Source organism: Meleagris gallopavo, chromosome 1 (assembly GCF_905368555.1).
Source record: "Meleagris gallopavo chromosome 1, MGAL_WU_HG_1.1, whole genome shotgun sequence".
NCBI classification, from domain to species: domain Eukaryota; kingdom Metazoa; phylum Chordata; class Aves; order Galliformes; family Phasianidae; genus Meleagris; species Meleagris gallopavo.
Genome location: NC_139404.1, coordinates 166,907,869 through 166,922,023, shown reverse-complemented (window position 1 = coordinate 166,922,023; position 14,155 = coordinate 166,907,869). Strand labels below are relative to the sequence as shown.

At 47.2% G+C, this 14,155-nt stretch overlaps 2 protein-coding genes across 5 annotated transcripts in view; both read right to left on the bottom strand.

Moving 5' to 3' along the window:
* Positions 1–2,174: 2,174 nt before the first annotated feature.
* Positions 2,175–9,304, bottom strand: MLNR (motilin receptor). The gene is made up of 2 exons (XM_003203356.5): positions 8,466–9,304; positions 2,175–6,306 (listed from the first exon to the last, which is right to left on the bottom strand). The coding sequence occupies exons 1-2, from the start codon at positions 9,214–9,216 to the stop codon at positions 6,008–6,010; spliced, it is 1,050 nt and encodes a 349-aa protein (XP_003203404.4). The 5' UTR covers positions 9,217–9,304; the 3' UTR covers positions 2,175–6,007.
* A 57-nt stretch (positions 9,305–9,361) lies between these two features.
* FNDC3A (fibronectin type III domain containing 3A) overlaps positions 9,362–14,155 on the bottom strand; it is a 115,446-nt gene continuing 110,652 nt past the window's right edge. For all 4 annotated transcript variants that reach the window (XM_085215867.1, XM_085215866.1, XM_085215868.1 and 1 more), the window contains one exon: positions 9,362–11,855. In XM_085215867.1, coding sequence (XP_085071993.1) covers positions 11,541–11,855 — 315 coding nt within the window. In that variant the 3' untranslated portion in view covers positions 9,362–11,540. The remainder of the gene's footprint in view (positions 11,856–14,155) is intronic.

Genomic DNA, 14,155 nt, shown 5'->3' with positions numbered 1-14,155 from the left:
TCAAAAGTTGTCTTTTTCATATGCTTTGGTAACCTCTGGCTTAGATGGCCTGTATGGAGATTTGTGTTGTGGCATCAGCCCCAACACAGGGATTCAGCAGAAGGCTCCTGTGTTAGAAAATGTGGTGCAGATAACAACATTTATTTTGTTGCCAGTGGTTTGAGGCACCTCAAGGTAACACCAGTGGCCTCTGTGCAGGCTGCAGAGAGCCTCAGCCTCCTGATAGCCACCCCCTCACTGTAGGCTGGTGCCTGTTGTGCCACCAGTGCGCTGAGCCCAAATCAGAAATAATACAGAACAGCTGCATGTGAGCCTGTGGTAATAGTGGCAATGCTATACTTTGCCCCATGATCAAATGTTTTAGGATCTACTGGTAACAAGTGCCCAGCAGGCTTAATTTCATCTCTGCCCCTATCCTCTCACAGCACATATTGGTGTAGCCATAGCACAGATGCTGTGCTGAACAGCCAGCTCCTACTGGTTCTCTCCTGAGCTCCAGGGAATCCTCACGATAGCCTGTGCACATTGGCACACAATAACAGGACACCAGATTGTAAATTGTTCCCTAAGGCACTGGAAGTGTATCTGCAGGCAGTCATTTCAATAGGCAAGTGAAGCCTTTTGGTGAAGTGAAGCCTGTTGCCAAAGCAAATCCCAGGTGCTGAGCCAGGAACATCAGGGCTTGTTCACATCACTCACCAAACATCAGGGTGACATCTGATCACTCCTTCTAATTCAGAGCAGTCTTGGTTATACCTGCTCCTTATTCAGCCAGCTCTTTTTCTACTTATTTTATATAATCTTTGTATAATCACAGACATATCCTCAGTTTTTTTTTGTTTCCTGTGGGAGCAAGGCAGCAACAGCACCAAATCTGATTTTAAGGGGGTGGCTGTAGGGAGAAAACATGCCCCTGCACCTCTGTTCTGTTGGGCCAGCTGCAAGCAGCCTTTGCAGACAGCATTGTTTTAGCCACATCTTGAGCCGCGTTGAAGGTCTTTGTTCCCCAAAAGATCAATTGCTGTGAGTATGCAAAACCTCCATATAACACGGTGATAACGCTCAGGGTTTTTTTGCCCCTCTGTCCTATTTTTTTGGTTCTTTTGTTCTCATTAATACAGTAGAGGGGAAAAAAAAAAACACAAAAAAAACCAAAAACAAAACAAACAAAAAACCCAACAAACCCAACACACAAAAAAAACAAGGATTGCAAACCTCTTTGTTATTTGCAGATGCTGCTGGTACAATGCCCCAGCCCAAGGGCAGCTCCTGGGCCACGCTAGGTTTCTCTGGAGGGTTTGTGCTGTGCCCTGTGCTTCTCACAGCATCCTGCATTTTTCCCCTTTCCCAGGAGGTTGGGTGCTGCCTGTCCTGGTTCTGCCAACTGCTTTTTGGAGCAGCACTGTTTTGGAATGGACATTTCAAGGCTGTGATTTCTTGCATTGATGTGCTTGGAACTATTTCTGTTTGCCTGGTTCCACACTTCTAAAGAAGACTGGAGAAAGGAATTTAGGATTTGATCGTCTTTTTGTAATAGACCAGAAAGAAATGCAGAATGTCTGCATGGACCAGAAGACCCATTTGTTGCCACAATTCAGAAGGAGCTTTAGTTAAAACAGAGTATCTCATGTCTGTGCTTTTGCTTTGCAGAGCAATGTCCATAAATCCCTAGAGGAGGTTGCCAGAGGCTAGTGGTGGTGCCTGGTGCCAGGACCAGAGGCCATGGGCACAAACTGGAGCACAGGAGGTCCCCTCTGAACACCAGGAGCCCTTCTGTGCTGTGCAGTGACGGAGCACTGGCACAGGCTGCTCAGAGGCTGTGGGGTCTCCTCCTTGGGGGTCTCCCAGAGCTGCCTGGATGTGGCCCTGGGCACCTTGCTATGGGTGTCCATGCTGGGGTGGGGATGGAGCAGATGGACCCAGAGGGCCCTGCCAGCCTCAGTTGTGCTTTGCTTTGATTAACACAAGCAGATCAAGCTGATTAAATAGAAGAGAAATACTGGTACTTACAGTACTTTTCCACAACATTTATTTTAGAATAGAAATTCAATTTTTCGAATAGATTTCCAATAGCTATTGTCTAATTTGGATAAGCTAAGATGGATTTTATTTTAGAGTCATGTTAAGTGAAACAGTGACTGCAAATGCAAATGAAGTTATGTTAAACCAAGGGAATATCATATCCTGAATTTATTGTGGACTTCTATGTCAAGTGTACAGCTACATGAGTACAGAAATTAAGATGAAAGTTGAAGAGTGACTTTCTGATCCCTGGTTTAATGTCTGTATGGCTACAGCAAACTACGGTCTGCAAGAAGTCTCCAGAGTCATCCATGCACAGATCACCGATTTCCCTCCATGCATTTCCATTGAATGATCCTTCAAGATGCATGAGGACACGCTTTCTCTTTTCATTCTTTCTTTGTGCTTTGCTTTCACATTTCCCCATTTCTCTCTCTTTTTAACATTACTGTCATTTCTCTTTGTGTGCTAAGGCTGTTCTTAAGCTCTCTGCTACTTTTCCTAATAGTCCATAAACGAATGACTTTTGAAATACTCCTTTTAAAGACAGCCAAGCTGCATCTGAGCAGTGCTGTGGGAACGAATGAGCCAATGCTGTTTGTTTGCAGGCTCTCTGCTTGCTCGGTCTGGTGCTGACTGCCACACACAGCAATTCCAGGCTTGATAATTCTAAGGAAACTCACCAACTCGATTTATTTCTGAAGGATATGCCTTAATGGGGACGGAACATTAATTAAAAGGCATTACAAGCTCACAGATGTAGTTTGCTGCATGTGTTGTTGTACTGCTCCCATAAGGGTATTTATCACGAGGACACAAACGGTTTGGCCAGCACACCAGACCCCCTCCTCGCAGCCTGCTGCAGGAAGCAGGAGGATGCCAAGTGCAGGCAGGTGCCACATACCCCAGCAGTGGGCACCAGGACCAGTGCAGCTCAGCAGCCAGAGAAAAAAGAAGAGGCATCACCAGCAGACTGCAGGCATGCAGGAGAGGGCTGCGTGGCTGCACAGCAGTGTGACAAAGGTTCCCTTTCTCCCTCCTACCTCTGCAATGTGCCAGCTGTTCTGTCATTCTGATGTATTTTACTGAAGGGCACCACCCAGCCAAAGCAAACCAACCCAGCCCCAAAGCTGCAGCAAAGCTGATGTGAGGAGAATGCTCCACGTGTGTGCCGGGAGCTGCGGAGCTTTGTGTCTTCAGATATTTAATTTGGCGACTCAGAATCAAATAAAGAGTTTGGTCATACTTTTAAGGCTGGAGAAGGCCTGCGTTCAGCTCTACTGCGCTGAGATCCATGAGCTGGATTTGGAACAGTCTTCACATTTCAGGTAGGACACATGGTAACTTCAGTACGCACTAAGCATGTGTATTTAAGTGCAGTCCCACTTCATTGATTTTTGTTCCAGGCTTATCTCACTACAGCCAGAAGGAAAGCGGGTAAAATATAGAGGTAAAATGTACTCACTCTCCAAAGAAATGGCACTGTAACTCCCTGTAGCCCTCCTGCCTAACACTTGTGCCTAAGTTGCTCAGCTTGAGTTTGTATTGTAGACCTTTGGAGCAAAGCTAGCATGTTGTTTCCTGGCTTGCACGCAGCTCAGCCAGGGGAGCTTGGCTACCTTGGCGCATTGTATCACAAGAATATAACATGACAGAGCACTGTGGAAGAGACTGAGAAGCAGAAGGTTAATGTCCCAAGCACTTGGTAGAAGTCTAAAAGGAGACCACCATAGTAACAAGATAAAGAGTGGCTGGAGGAAGCTTTCTAAAGAGAGGTGCATTCCACCAGACCCAAATCCTTATCCTGTAAGAATACACAGACCTGCTGAGTTCCAATAAATAACACTGGGGGAAGAAGAGATCCTGCCAACTTCACTGTGCACCACAGAAGGTCAATGAGCAGTCATTTGGGCAGGGGGAGAGCAAGACCCTCTCTGACCACCCACCTATTTCCAGAGTACCCCAAATCTTGAAATGCACTTGTGCAGGGTTAGGGCCGTACCTCCATCACAGCATTAGAGGGGCCTGAGGACCACATAAAATCTCAGACTCACCGACAAATGGTGACTGCATACCTCCTCAGGGGGGCTGTCTGTGCACCGAAGGCTGACAGCTGGGGTGTGCACACCATGAGGATTGCTGGGACACTGCTGGGTCCCACAGTGTTGGTGCCCCTTTCTCTCTCTACAGCGTATATATTATAACATTACACAAGGCATATCATCATAAAATGTCATCATGAGTGGTGTCCCACAGGGGTCTGTCCTGGGACTGGGATTCTGTAACATCTTCATCAGTGACAGAGACAGCGGGACTGAGTGCACCTTCAGCAAGTTTGCTGATGACACCAAGCTATGTGGTGCAGTTGATATGACAGAAGGAAGGGATGTCATCCAGAGGGACCTGTACAGGCTTGAAAAGTGGGCCCACAGGATCCTAATGAGGTTCAACAAGGTCAAGTGCAACATATTCGCATTTTGGTCAAGGAAATCCCAGATATGTGTATAGACTGGGAAAAGAACTCACTGAGAGCAATCCTGCCAAGAAGGACTTGTGGGTCCTTGTGGACAAAAAGCTGAACATGAGCCTGAGGTGTGCATTTGCAGCCCAAAAGGCCAACAGTATCCTGGACTGCATCAGCAGAGGGGTGACAGCAAGAATAAGGAAGGGATTGTCCTCTGCTCTGCCCTCATGAGGCCCCATCTGCAGTTCTGCGTCCAGACCTGGGGACCCCAACCCTGGAGGGATGCAGATTTGCTGGAGCTGGTCCAGAGGAAGGCCATGAAGATTCTCAGAGGGCTGAAGCACCTCTCCTATGAAGAAAGGTTGAGGGAATTGGACTTGTTTAGCTTGGAAAATAGAAGGCTCTAGGGAGACCTGACTGCGGCCCCCAAATACTTGAAGGGAGCTTATAAGCAGGAGGGGCGGTGACTTTTTACACAGTCTGATAGTGACAGGACAAGAGGGAATGGCTTTAAAAAGGGGAGACATAGGTTAGATGTTAGGGGGAAATTCTTTACTCAGAGGGTAGTGAGGCCCTGGCACAGCTGCCCAGAGAAGCTGTGGGTGCCCCATTCCTGGAGGCACTCAAGGCCAGGTTGGATGGGGACCTGGGCAGCCTGAGCTGCTGGGTGGCACTGCCCATGGCACAGGGTTGGAATTAGATGGTTTTTAAGTTTTCTTCCAATCCAAGCCATTCTGTGATTTCTTATATAGCACCAAAAATCACCAGGCAATAAATAATTTGAATAAAACTGTTAACCAGCCATTTGTTGATGTTTCCTCTTAATTTACCCCAAGGGAATCTCAAACCTCACGACCTCTGTACCGGAGTAGCCCGGTGCTGGGTGGTTACACACTAATGCTAACCAAACACTGCCAAGAGGATGTAAGCAGTGATATCTAAATTGGTTGCCAGCAATTAAGAGATGTGTTTAATGGCATGGGGCAGATCAACAGGGCTGAGTGCAAAGGATCTGCTCTCCCAGGGGAAGAGTCAGTTAAATTGTCCTGGAAACTCCCACTCATGGTTACAAGACTGGTTAATAATAACATGCGTCCCCTTCTTCCAGAAGTGCTGATGGCGGTGGGCAATTCCTTCTGTGTCCATCTCCTTGTGAGAAAGCTGCTTTAAAACAGCACAGGCTCTCTGCGAGTCACTCCTTGCTTTGCAGTCCCCGATGTTAAGATGTATAGAAAGCACCAGGAATAGTAGAGAACAACACAAAATAAACCAAACCCACAGTTTTACCAGTAATATCCTCCAGCTATTCCTTTAGTATTGGCTTTCACATCATTCTCGTTATTTTATGGTCCCTGCTTGCTCCACTGGCAGAAATCCAAGTATTTCAGCACACAGAGAGTTATACCCTACCAAAGCCCTGGCAGATGTGACTTCTGTGACTCTTTGCAGGAGGAAGTGCCCTTCCTTGCACGGAATGCCTCGTGAAACTCATTGCTGGGGCACAGCCTTGGAGCTGCCCATTTACCTGTGTCTTATGCCACTGGTGGTCTCTGTGTAGGTCCTGGAGATTTTTGTTCCCACCAGAGCCCTTCTCACACGCCGGCAAGGCAGCAGTAGCTTGCAGGCTGCTGCCCGGTACCTCTGTGAGATGAGGTTGTAGAGGATGGGATTGATGGAGGCACTCAAGTAGAAGAGCTGCAGGGCAAAGATGTTGAAGTACTGGGAGAACAGCATCGTTCTGGTGTCTCGGGTGTTTATAAATACGATCCTGCCAATGTGGAAAGGCAACCAGCAAATTACAAAGGCCAGAATCACCACAGCTACGAGACAAAACAGTACAAACCATAGTTAGGGAGTGAGTTAATCCAACAGTCATCTTGTATTCTCAATTTCACAGAATCATGGAATGATTTGATTTGGAAGGGACCCTTAGAGGCCATCTGGTTCAACTCCCCTGCAATGAACATGGACATCCACAGCTCAGATCCCCTCCAGCCTGACCTTGGGTATCTCCAAGAATGGGGCATCCAACACCTCTCTGAGCAACCTGTGCCACTGCCTCACCACTCTTACTGTAAAAAACTTCTTCCTTATATCCAGTCTAAATGTCCCCTCTTTTAGCTTGAAACCATTTTCCCTTGCCCAGTCACAATGGACTCTGCTATAGAATCTGTCCGCTTCCTTCTTACAGCTCCCCTATAGATACTGAGAGGCTGTTCTCAGCTCTCCCCAGAGCCTTCTCTTTCACACAATTCCATCTGGTTTTGCAGACGGTACAAATGATGTACAGAAATAAGTGGCATCCAATTGTTGAAAATGGGAACAGCACTGAGTGCAGTTGTCAGCCTTTGGATTAAGAGGACAAAAAACTCAGCCAATCTCCAACAGCTGAGTTTGCTGAGAAAAATCTAACAGAAGCATAACATCTGTACAACGGGATCAGAACAAGGATTCCCCCTGGGGGACGCCTGTTATGTCACACAGATGATATGGAAACCACAGCTGGAATTAGGAGACGTATCTGTGGAAGCACAGAGCTGCTGCTTACAGCGCTGCTCCTACATACATCTCAATTCCCAAAACAAGTCTGCAGGGCACAGCTGTTTTAACACAGCACCTTTACCACATACAAACATTCCTACAGCAGCCACATGACTGAAGCAGATGTGGAACAGCCAAGTGTGTGGTTTGAAGTGTCACCTATCGGGCGACTGCAAAATATATCACTGTATCCACAAGTGCAATCATTCTTGCTTATAAATGAACGCAAGTGAAGCGAATAATCATTTGCGGAGGATCCCTCATGTTTCTCAGAGCTTAGCAAAAGGAATAAAGGCAAAGCAAGTTTGTGCCTGGAATACATCACATGCAGAATTCTGTCAGCTCCTTTGAGGTAAGCAAGAATCATCATACAGAAACATATGGATATATAGAAATATGTGGATATAGGAAATTTATATAGAACTAAACGGCACTCGCTGTTGAAAAACGGAATAGCATCAAGCCCAGCTGTCAGCCCTGGACTAAAGGGTGACTGCTTTCTTTTCAAAGATGGTTCAGCAGATTTTGAGTTTGGATGCATGCGTTTCTGTCGGAGAGCCCTGCCCCTGCCTCAGGGCAGGCAGCCTTCCCAGTAAGTTAGCAAAGGGTGCTCTCTTTGCCACTGTATAATAAGGGTGGTGAGGCAATGGCACAGGTTGTCCAGAGAGGCAGTGGATGCCCTGTTCCTGGAGACACCCGAGATCAGGCTGGATGGAGCTCTGAGCACCTGATGGAACTGTAGGTGTCCCTGTTCAGTGCAGGGGAGTTGAACCTCATGGCCTTTAGTGGTCTCTTCCAACTCAGAGGACTTTGGAATTCTATGAAAGTCAGAAAAAGAGCACTCATATGAACTATCAGTGAACCTCACAGGGAGTGCTGGCTCACACAGCTGTATGTGAGCTGGGATGCTCTGTGCTACCCCTGTCTGCACAGGGCTCTGAGACTGCTTTTGCCCCAGGCCAAAGGAGAGCAGAACCAAAGCACTGCTGGAAGGGAGCTCGAGAGGTCATCGAGTCCAACTCCCTGCTAAAGCAGGGACCCTACAATAGGTCACACAGGCGGGCGTCCAGATGGGCCTCGAGTATCTCCACAGAAGGAGACTCCACAATCTCTCTGGGCAGCCTGTTCCTGTGCTGTCATCCTTACCGTAAAGAAGTTCTTCCACACGTTAGTGTGCAACTCCCTGTGTTCAAGGCCGTTTGCTCCTTGTCCAATTGCTACACACCACTAAGAAGCTCCCGGCCTCATCCATTTCACCTCCCTCTGGCCATTTATAAACACGAATCAGATCCCCAGTCAGACGCCTTAAGAAGAGCCAGTTTGTGGACAGGCGCTACGCTGCCCGTGGGTCAGACGGGAGCCCGGACCGCGACGGACCCGCCGGCTCCCGTGAGCGAAAGGAGCCGCAGGGGCGCAGCCTCGGGGCCGGGAGACTCACCCAGGATCCTGACGGTCTGCCGGTGGCCCCGCTCCCGGAGGGCAGCGCCGGGACCCCGCAGGCGGCCCCTGCTGCGCCACAGCTCGCGCCCGATGAAGCCGTAGAGGACGCTGAGGCAGACGACGGGCAGCACGAAGTAGGAGGTGGTGACCCAGAACATGGCGCCCAGCAGGCCGGACTCCAGCGCCCGCGGGGTGGGCTTGCACTCTCGGCTGAAGTCGGTGCGGTTGTCGGGCTGCACCACGCCCACCAGGAAGAAGAAAGGCGCCGCCGACAGGAGGGAGAAAGCCCAGAGGGCGCCGATGACGGCCCTGACGCGACGCCGGGTGACCAGCACCTTGGCCCGCAGCGGGAAGCAGACGGCCAGGTAGCGCTCCACCGTGAGGGCGGTGATGTGCAGGATGGTGCAGTAGGTGCAGCCCTCGCTCAGGTAGTGCGAGAGGCGGCACAGCAGCTGCCCGAAGATCCAGGGCCGGGAGCGCCACAGGCGGTACAGGTCGAGGGGCAGCCCGAGCAGGATGAGCAGGTCGGACATCGCCATGCTGCCCACGTACAGGTCGGTGGTGCTGCGGGCGTCGCGGTGCCCGCAGGTGACCAGCACCGTCAGCACGTTGCCCACCACGCCGACCGCGAAGAGCCCCAGGCACACGGCCGTCACCGGCACGAGCGCCCGCAGCGGCAGCGCCGAGCACAGCCGCTCGTCGCACGGCGGCGCGGCCCAGGGCTCGGCCCGGCTGCCGTTCCCCCACATCGCGCCGGGTCGCGGTTGCCGAACGCCGCTCCCTCGCCGTCTCCCGCCCGGCCCCGCGCCCCGCGCCCCGCGCCCCGAGCTCGGCCCGCCCCGCCCCGCCCCGCCCGAGCGGACGGAGGGCGGAGGAACAGAAGGGACGAACGAAGAAAAAGAAGGATGCTTTTATTTCCCACAGATTTTAAAGATACTTTGCTACATCGTTTATGCATTTTCTATGAGACTATACAGGTTTCATCTTCATGAAGTCCGACGTTGTACAGTTGCAAAGTGATATGTTTGGTAGTGTAACTATAACCTTTTAAAAAGTTTTAGTTTTTTTTTTTTTCCTTTTTTTTTTTTTTTTTTTTTTGGAATGTACAGAATAGTACATTCCATTACAGAGGTAAAATTAAGATTACATTAAAAACTGTCTTCAATGCAGTCATACGCACTGAGGCTCAAATGGCAAATACACTATTAAATGACTATCAAAAATAGGAGCTCATTTGGATTTGACTATGAAAAACAGAAGTCACCGCAGCTTCACTGTAGTAACAAATCTTTACCATTTGAGACATTCGACCGTAAGAAATCTCTGGGCTGTTCCACTCAACCGCGTGCGTACTGCCAAACGTGGCACCGGGGGGAGGGCTCTAGAAAACACCTGTTGTCACTGTGGTCGGGGGAGGAATCGGCCTGGACATCAAAATGACAGGTTGGAAATCAAATGTAAACATACAGTACATCTCAAAGACAGATCATTCCGTTCACTTGGAGGCCAAGCTCTTCGCCATTGCTTTTTTTTTTTTTAAAAAACAAAAACAAAAAACGAAACGCAGCAACAGTTTTGTACAGCACAGCTCATTGGACGTATAAACAAGTACGATACATGCCCGCTCTAAGGTACGAGAAAGTCTTCAGAGATCTTCAAAGCACGAGACAGAGGTTCCTTTTTTATTATCATTAAGACTGACAGAAGTGTTTAATACCATTAAAAATGCTAAACTGAACGCAACTAGGAGTCATTAATGATCCACTATCTTGTAACTCAAATAAATTAAAAGTAGCTAATTACAAAGTGTATAACAAAGAACGTAAGTGTGGTGAGACAAGAGTTTTCAAAGATAGATTCACTACAAGCTCTGTGTCACTGGCAATCATCGACATCCAGCGAGATGTTCCATGGGATACTTGATAGAATTCAGTCTGGTCATCCAAGAACTCACGAACGCAAGCTCACAAAACATTGATGAGTTATGCAATTGCAAAGTGCTCTAATGCGACATTAACTACATGCAGTTAACGATTTGGTACAGTATCCAAAAAGAGACATTACATTAAACATTAGGATCTCGAGAAAAAAGCAGCTTTAAGTTTTCTGGTGCAAATTACTACACTTCGTCTTCTGATTTGGTGCCCCAAAGGAAGAAAGAAAAGAAAAAGCAAACGAAAGGCAGTGCTGGATTCTGGTGGATATGGCAAGTGAATGTCGGGGTAACAGCAAAGATTCAGAAATGAATTTTATCTCAAAAATCTACAAACTGGCCAAACTGGAGGGCACAGACACCTGTATAAACTGCATCCGATCAAAAGGTCAACTTCAGAACGAGTTTTCAATTTAAGTAACAAATCTAAAAAGTTCTCTCTCGCTCTCCCTTCTGGATTCGTAAGAAGAGGCATTTTTATGAGTAAACATCAAATCCTGGGGGGAAGATAAACCACTTGTGCCATCCCCTCGCAGTCTTTCCAAGACATCTACTTGCAGTGAAGAACTCCACATTTATCGGGTAAGAAGCTTCCTTCGTGCACACTCTTCCATCCAGTTTATTATTTGCTGCCTGAGAAAAGCCCCTTCCATTTTTCATCATAAATCCTGCCTTCCAAATATTTAAGACAAATGAGGAGGTAGAAATACAGCGCTAAATTGCTTTCACAGCATCAGATTAATATTGTATACAGCACAAGTTTGTTAAGAGTAAGTTTTAAATGCGTTCTACACATTCTTCCCTGTTACGGTAGTAACCCTTACAAGTGTGGGCCAGGAAACCATTTCTACACTCGTGTTTACTGGTCAAACCCTTTATGTTAAGCACTGCTTGCCCCATATGAAGTTTGTACTGCAAGAAGGCATATTAAAAAAAGATTGTATTTCAGTGGCTTGCATTCTAATAACGTGTGTCAGCCTACACCTACCAGTAAGCATTTTAAAGTGGCTGAAAGGGTTTGCATCAGTCCCAATGCCGGTGCTAAATGCCTGTTTTTGTAAAAGCAAGAGAACAGAATTTTTTTTAGATTATGAGAAAGTAAAATGTAATGGGCAGCATTCTAAAATAAATCTGTTTTCTTCACTTTATTACAAAGTACTGAATGATAACAGCAATCAGAATGGAAAAGATAGCAAAAAGTGCAAGAATGACAGCAGCACACACTTGGTCGCTCTGTGACCATTGTGTCCTTGTGGTTTGCACAGTGTCCTTGTTGGTGCTTGTCGGTGGTTCAGTCCTCTGAGAGATGAATAGCACTGGTGAGCTGTAGGGGCCTATCAGGTCCTGGTGACCCGATGTCTCTTGGCACTGGCGAATGGCACATGCACGGAAACGATATTCACAGTTCAGCTGGAGGCCTGTGTATCGGAATGAGCAGTCCGGACCCTTATAAATCTGTCAGTAAAGAAAAGAGGATGCATCGAGTAAAAACGCCACACGTACGTATATGTACCTCAACACGCCTTTCTTTATGAAGACAGGATGAGAGTTGAGGCAGTTCAGCCTGGAATAGGCTTGAGGAAAACCTGAGAGCGGCTTCTCAGTATTGAAAGGGGGGCCGTAAGAAAGAAGGGGACAGACTCTTTAGCAGGATAGGACAAGGGAAAATGGTTTCAAACCAGAACAGGAGAAATTTAGACTGGATATAAAGAAGTTTTTTACAATAAGGGTGGTGAGGCAGTGGTTGCCCAGAGAGGTGGTGGATGCCCCATCCCTGGAGGCACCCAAGGTCAGGCTGGAGGGGCTCTGAGCACCTGATGAAGCTGTAGCTGTCCCTGTTCACTGCAGGGGAGTTGGATCAGATGGCCTTTAAGTGTCCCTTCCAAGTCAAATGATTCTGAGGCTCTGGGGACCTCACTGCAGACTTCCAGTACACAAAGGGAGCCTACAGGAGAACTGAGGAGGCAGTCTTTATCAGGGTGTGCAGTGATAAGACTAGGGGTCATGGTTTTAAAGTAAAAGAAGGTATATGAAGCATTAGAAAGAAATTATTCACTATGAGGGTAGTGAGGCAGTGGCACAGCTGTCCAGAGAAGCTATGGGTGCCCCATCCCCAGAGGCACTCAAAGCCAGGTTGGATGGAACCCTGGGCAGCCTGAGTTGCTGGGAGGCACTGCCCATGGCAGGGAGTTGGAACTGGAAGGGCTTAAGGCCCCTTCCAACCCAAGCCATCCTGAGATTCGATGGTGAAGGTAATTGTGTTCTCAGCCAAAGAAAAATATACAAAAAAGCTCACAAACACAGTTTCAATACAAGAAAGTCTCCAATATCTTCCATGTAGCACAGAAAAAGAACGACAGATTCTTTCAACGCATGATGAAGACATATTAAACTCTGTTGAAATCTGCAATGTTAAGTGACCACTTGAAACACAAATACCAGACCACAGGATATAATCTTCCATTTCCTAATATCTAAAATTGTATCACAAGATTTTAGGTAATTAACTACATGAAGCTACTTCATTCATTAAATCTAATCCAATCCAAAGTACTTTGCTGTAGTTAAGATACCATGTTTCAAATACTGTCATTTAGCCCAATAGGCATTATATTAGGAAAGCCTAAAGGAGTCTGTTCTGTGATTCATCATTTCAAGAGACCCCAATACAAAGATGACTTTCCACGGGTGTCTCAATTGGTTCATAAAATCACAGAATGGCCTGGGTTGAAAATGATCACAATGATCATTCTGTTTCAACCCCCCTGCTATGTGCAGGGTTGCCAAGCACCAGACCAGGCTGCCCAGAGCCACATCCAGCCTGGCCTTGAATGCCTCCAGGGATGGGGCATCCACAACCTCATTGGGCAACCTGTTCCAGTGCGTCACCACCCTCAGAGTGAAAAACTTCCAGCTGGTTGTTGGTGTTAACCACTTCTTAGACTCCCAGAATCAGCATGGAGTGCCTAATTCAGCTAAACCTATGAAAACGCTGGTTTTCCATTTTAAATAATTTGCAGCCATGAAAGGCCCTGTAAAAGTCAACAAAATCTCATGTGGGCCCAATTTCTATTTGTAGATGTATCAATAAGAACTAAGCTGATATTCGCATAGCTTGGTAGAATTTGATTTTTCTGCTCAAAATCTTTCATCTTTTTTCTTTCCAGTATCTGGATTTCTTTAATTGGTAGAAGGATATAGAAATATCACATCAGTTGTTTTGCCTACAGCTATTTTATTGTTAGACAGTATTTTACAAGTGCAAACTTCCAACCATTCAATGAAAGATGCAGGAAATCTGTTCCGATTTTGCTGTGTGAAGTTATTGTTGTGCCTGTGGCTACCAATGAACTCAGCGCTCTGACAGCCAGGCAGCTGAGTGTTACTGGAATCTATGGTCTGGAAACTCTTGGAAAAAGTTTTTCTTCATCTCAAAATTGTTTGTGTGCAGAGACAGAGCAGGTCATCGAAAGTGCAGCTTCTCAAAATTCCACTGATTTATATTGTATATTCGGTAGCGAGCAATGAGGCCACATAAACACACCCTACTCTGAGCAGAAGCTGGCCAGTATTGTGATGGAGAAAAAGAATAGGCTTTCTTAATTATGTTAACAGTAAAAGGAGGACTAAAGAAAATGTTTGACTGCTACCTGATGACGTTAGTCACCTCACAAACAGGGACAGAGGTCTAGCAGAGACATTTAATGCTATCTTTGCCTCTCTCTAATGTGAATGATGAGCCCTGGACCTCTGGA

What these genes read in the sequence shown, in the direction of transcription:
- MLNR (XM_003203356.5), bottom strand. Translation starts at nt 9,216, where the DNA reads ATGTGGGGGAACGGCAGCCGGGCCGAGCCCTGGGCCGCGCCGCCGTGC. An exon ending in GCAGACCGTCAGGATCCTGG is followed by an intron (nt 6,307 to 8,465) that starts GTGAGTCTCCCG and finishes TTTGTCTCGTAG; the next exon opens with CTGTGGTGATTCTGGCCTTT.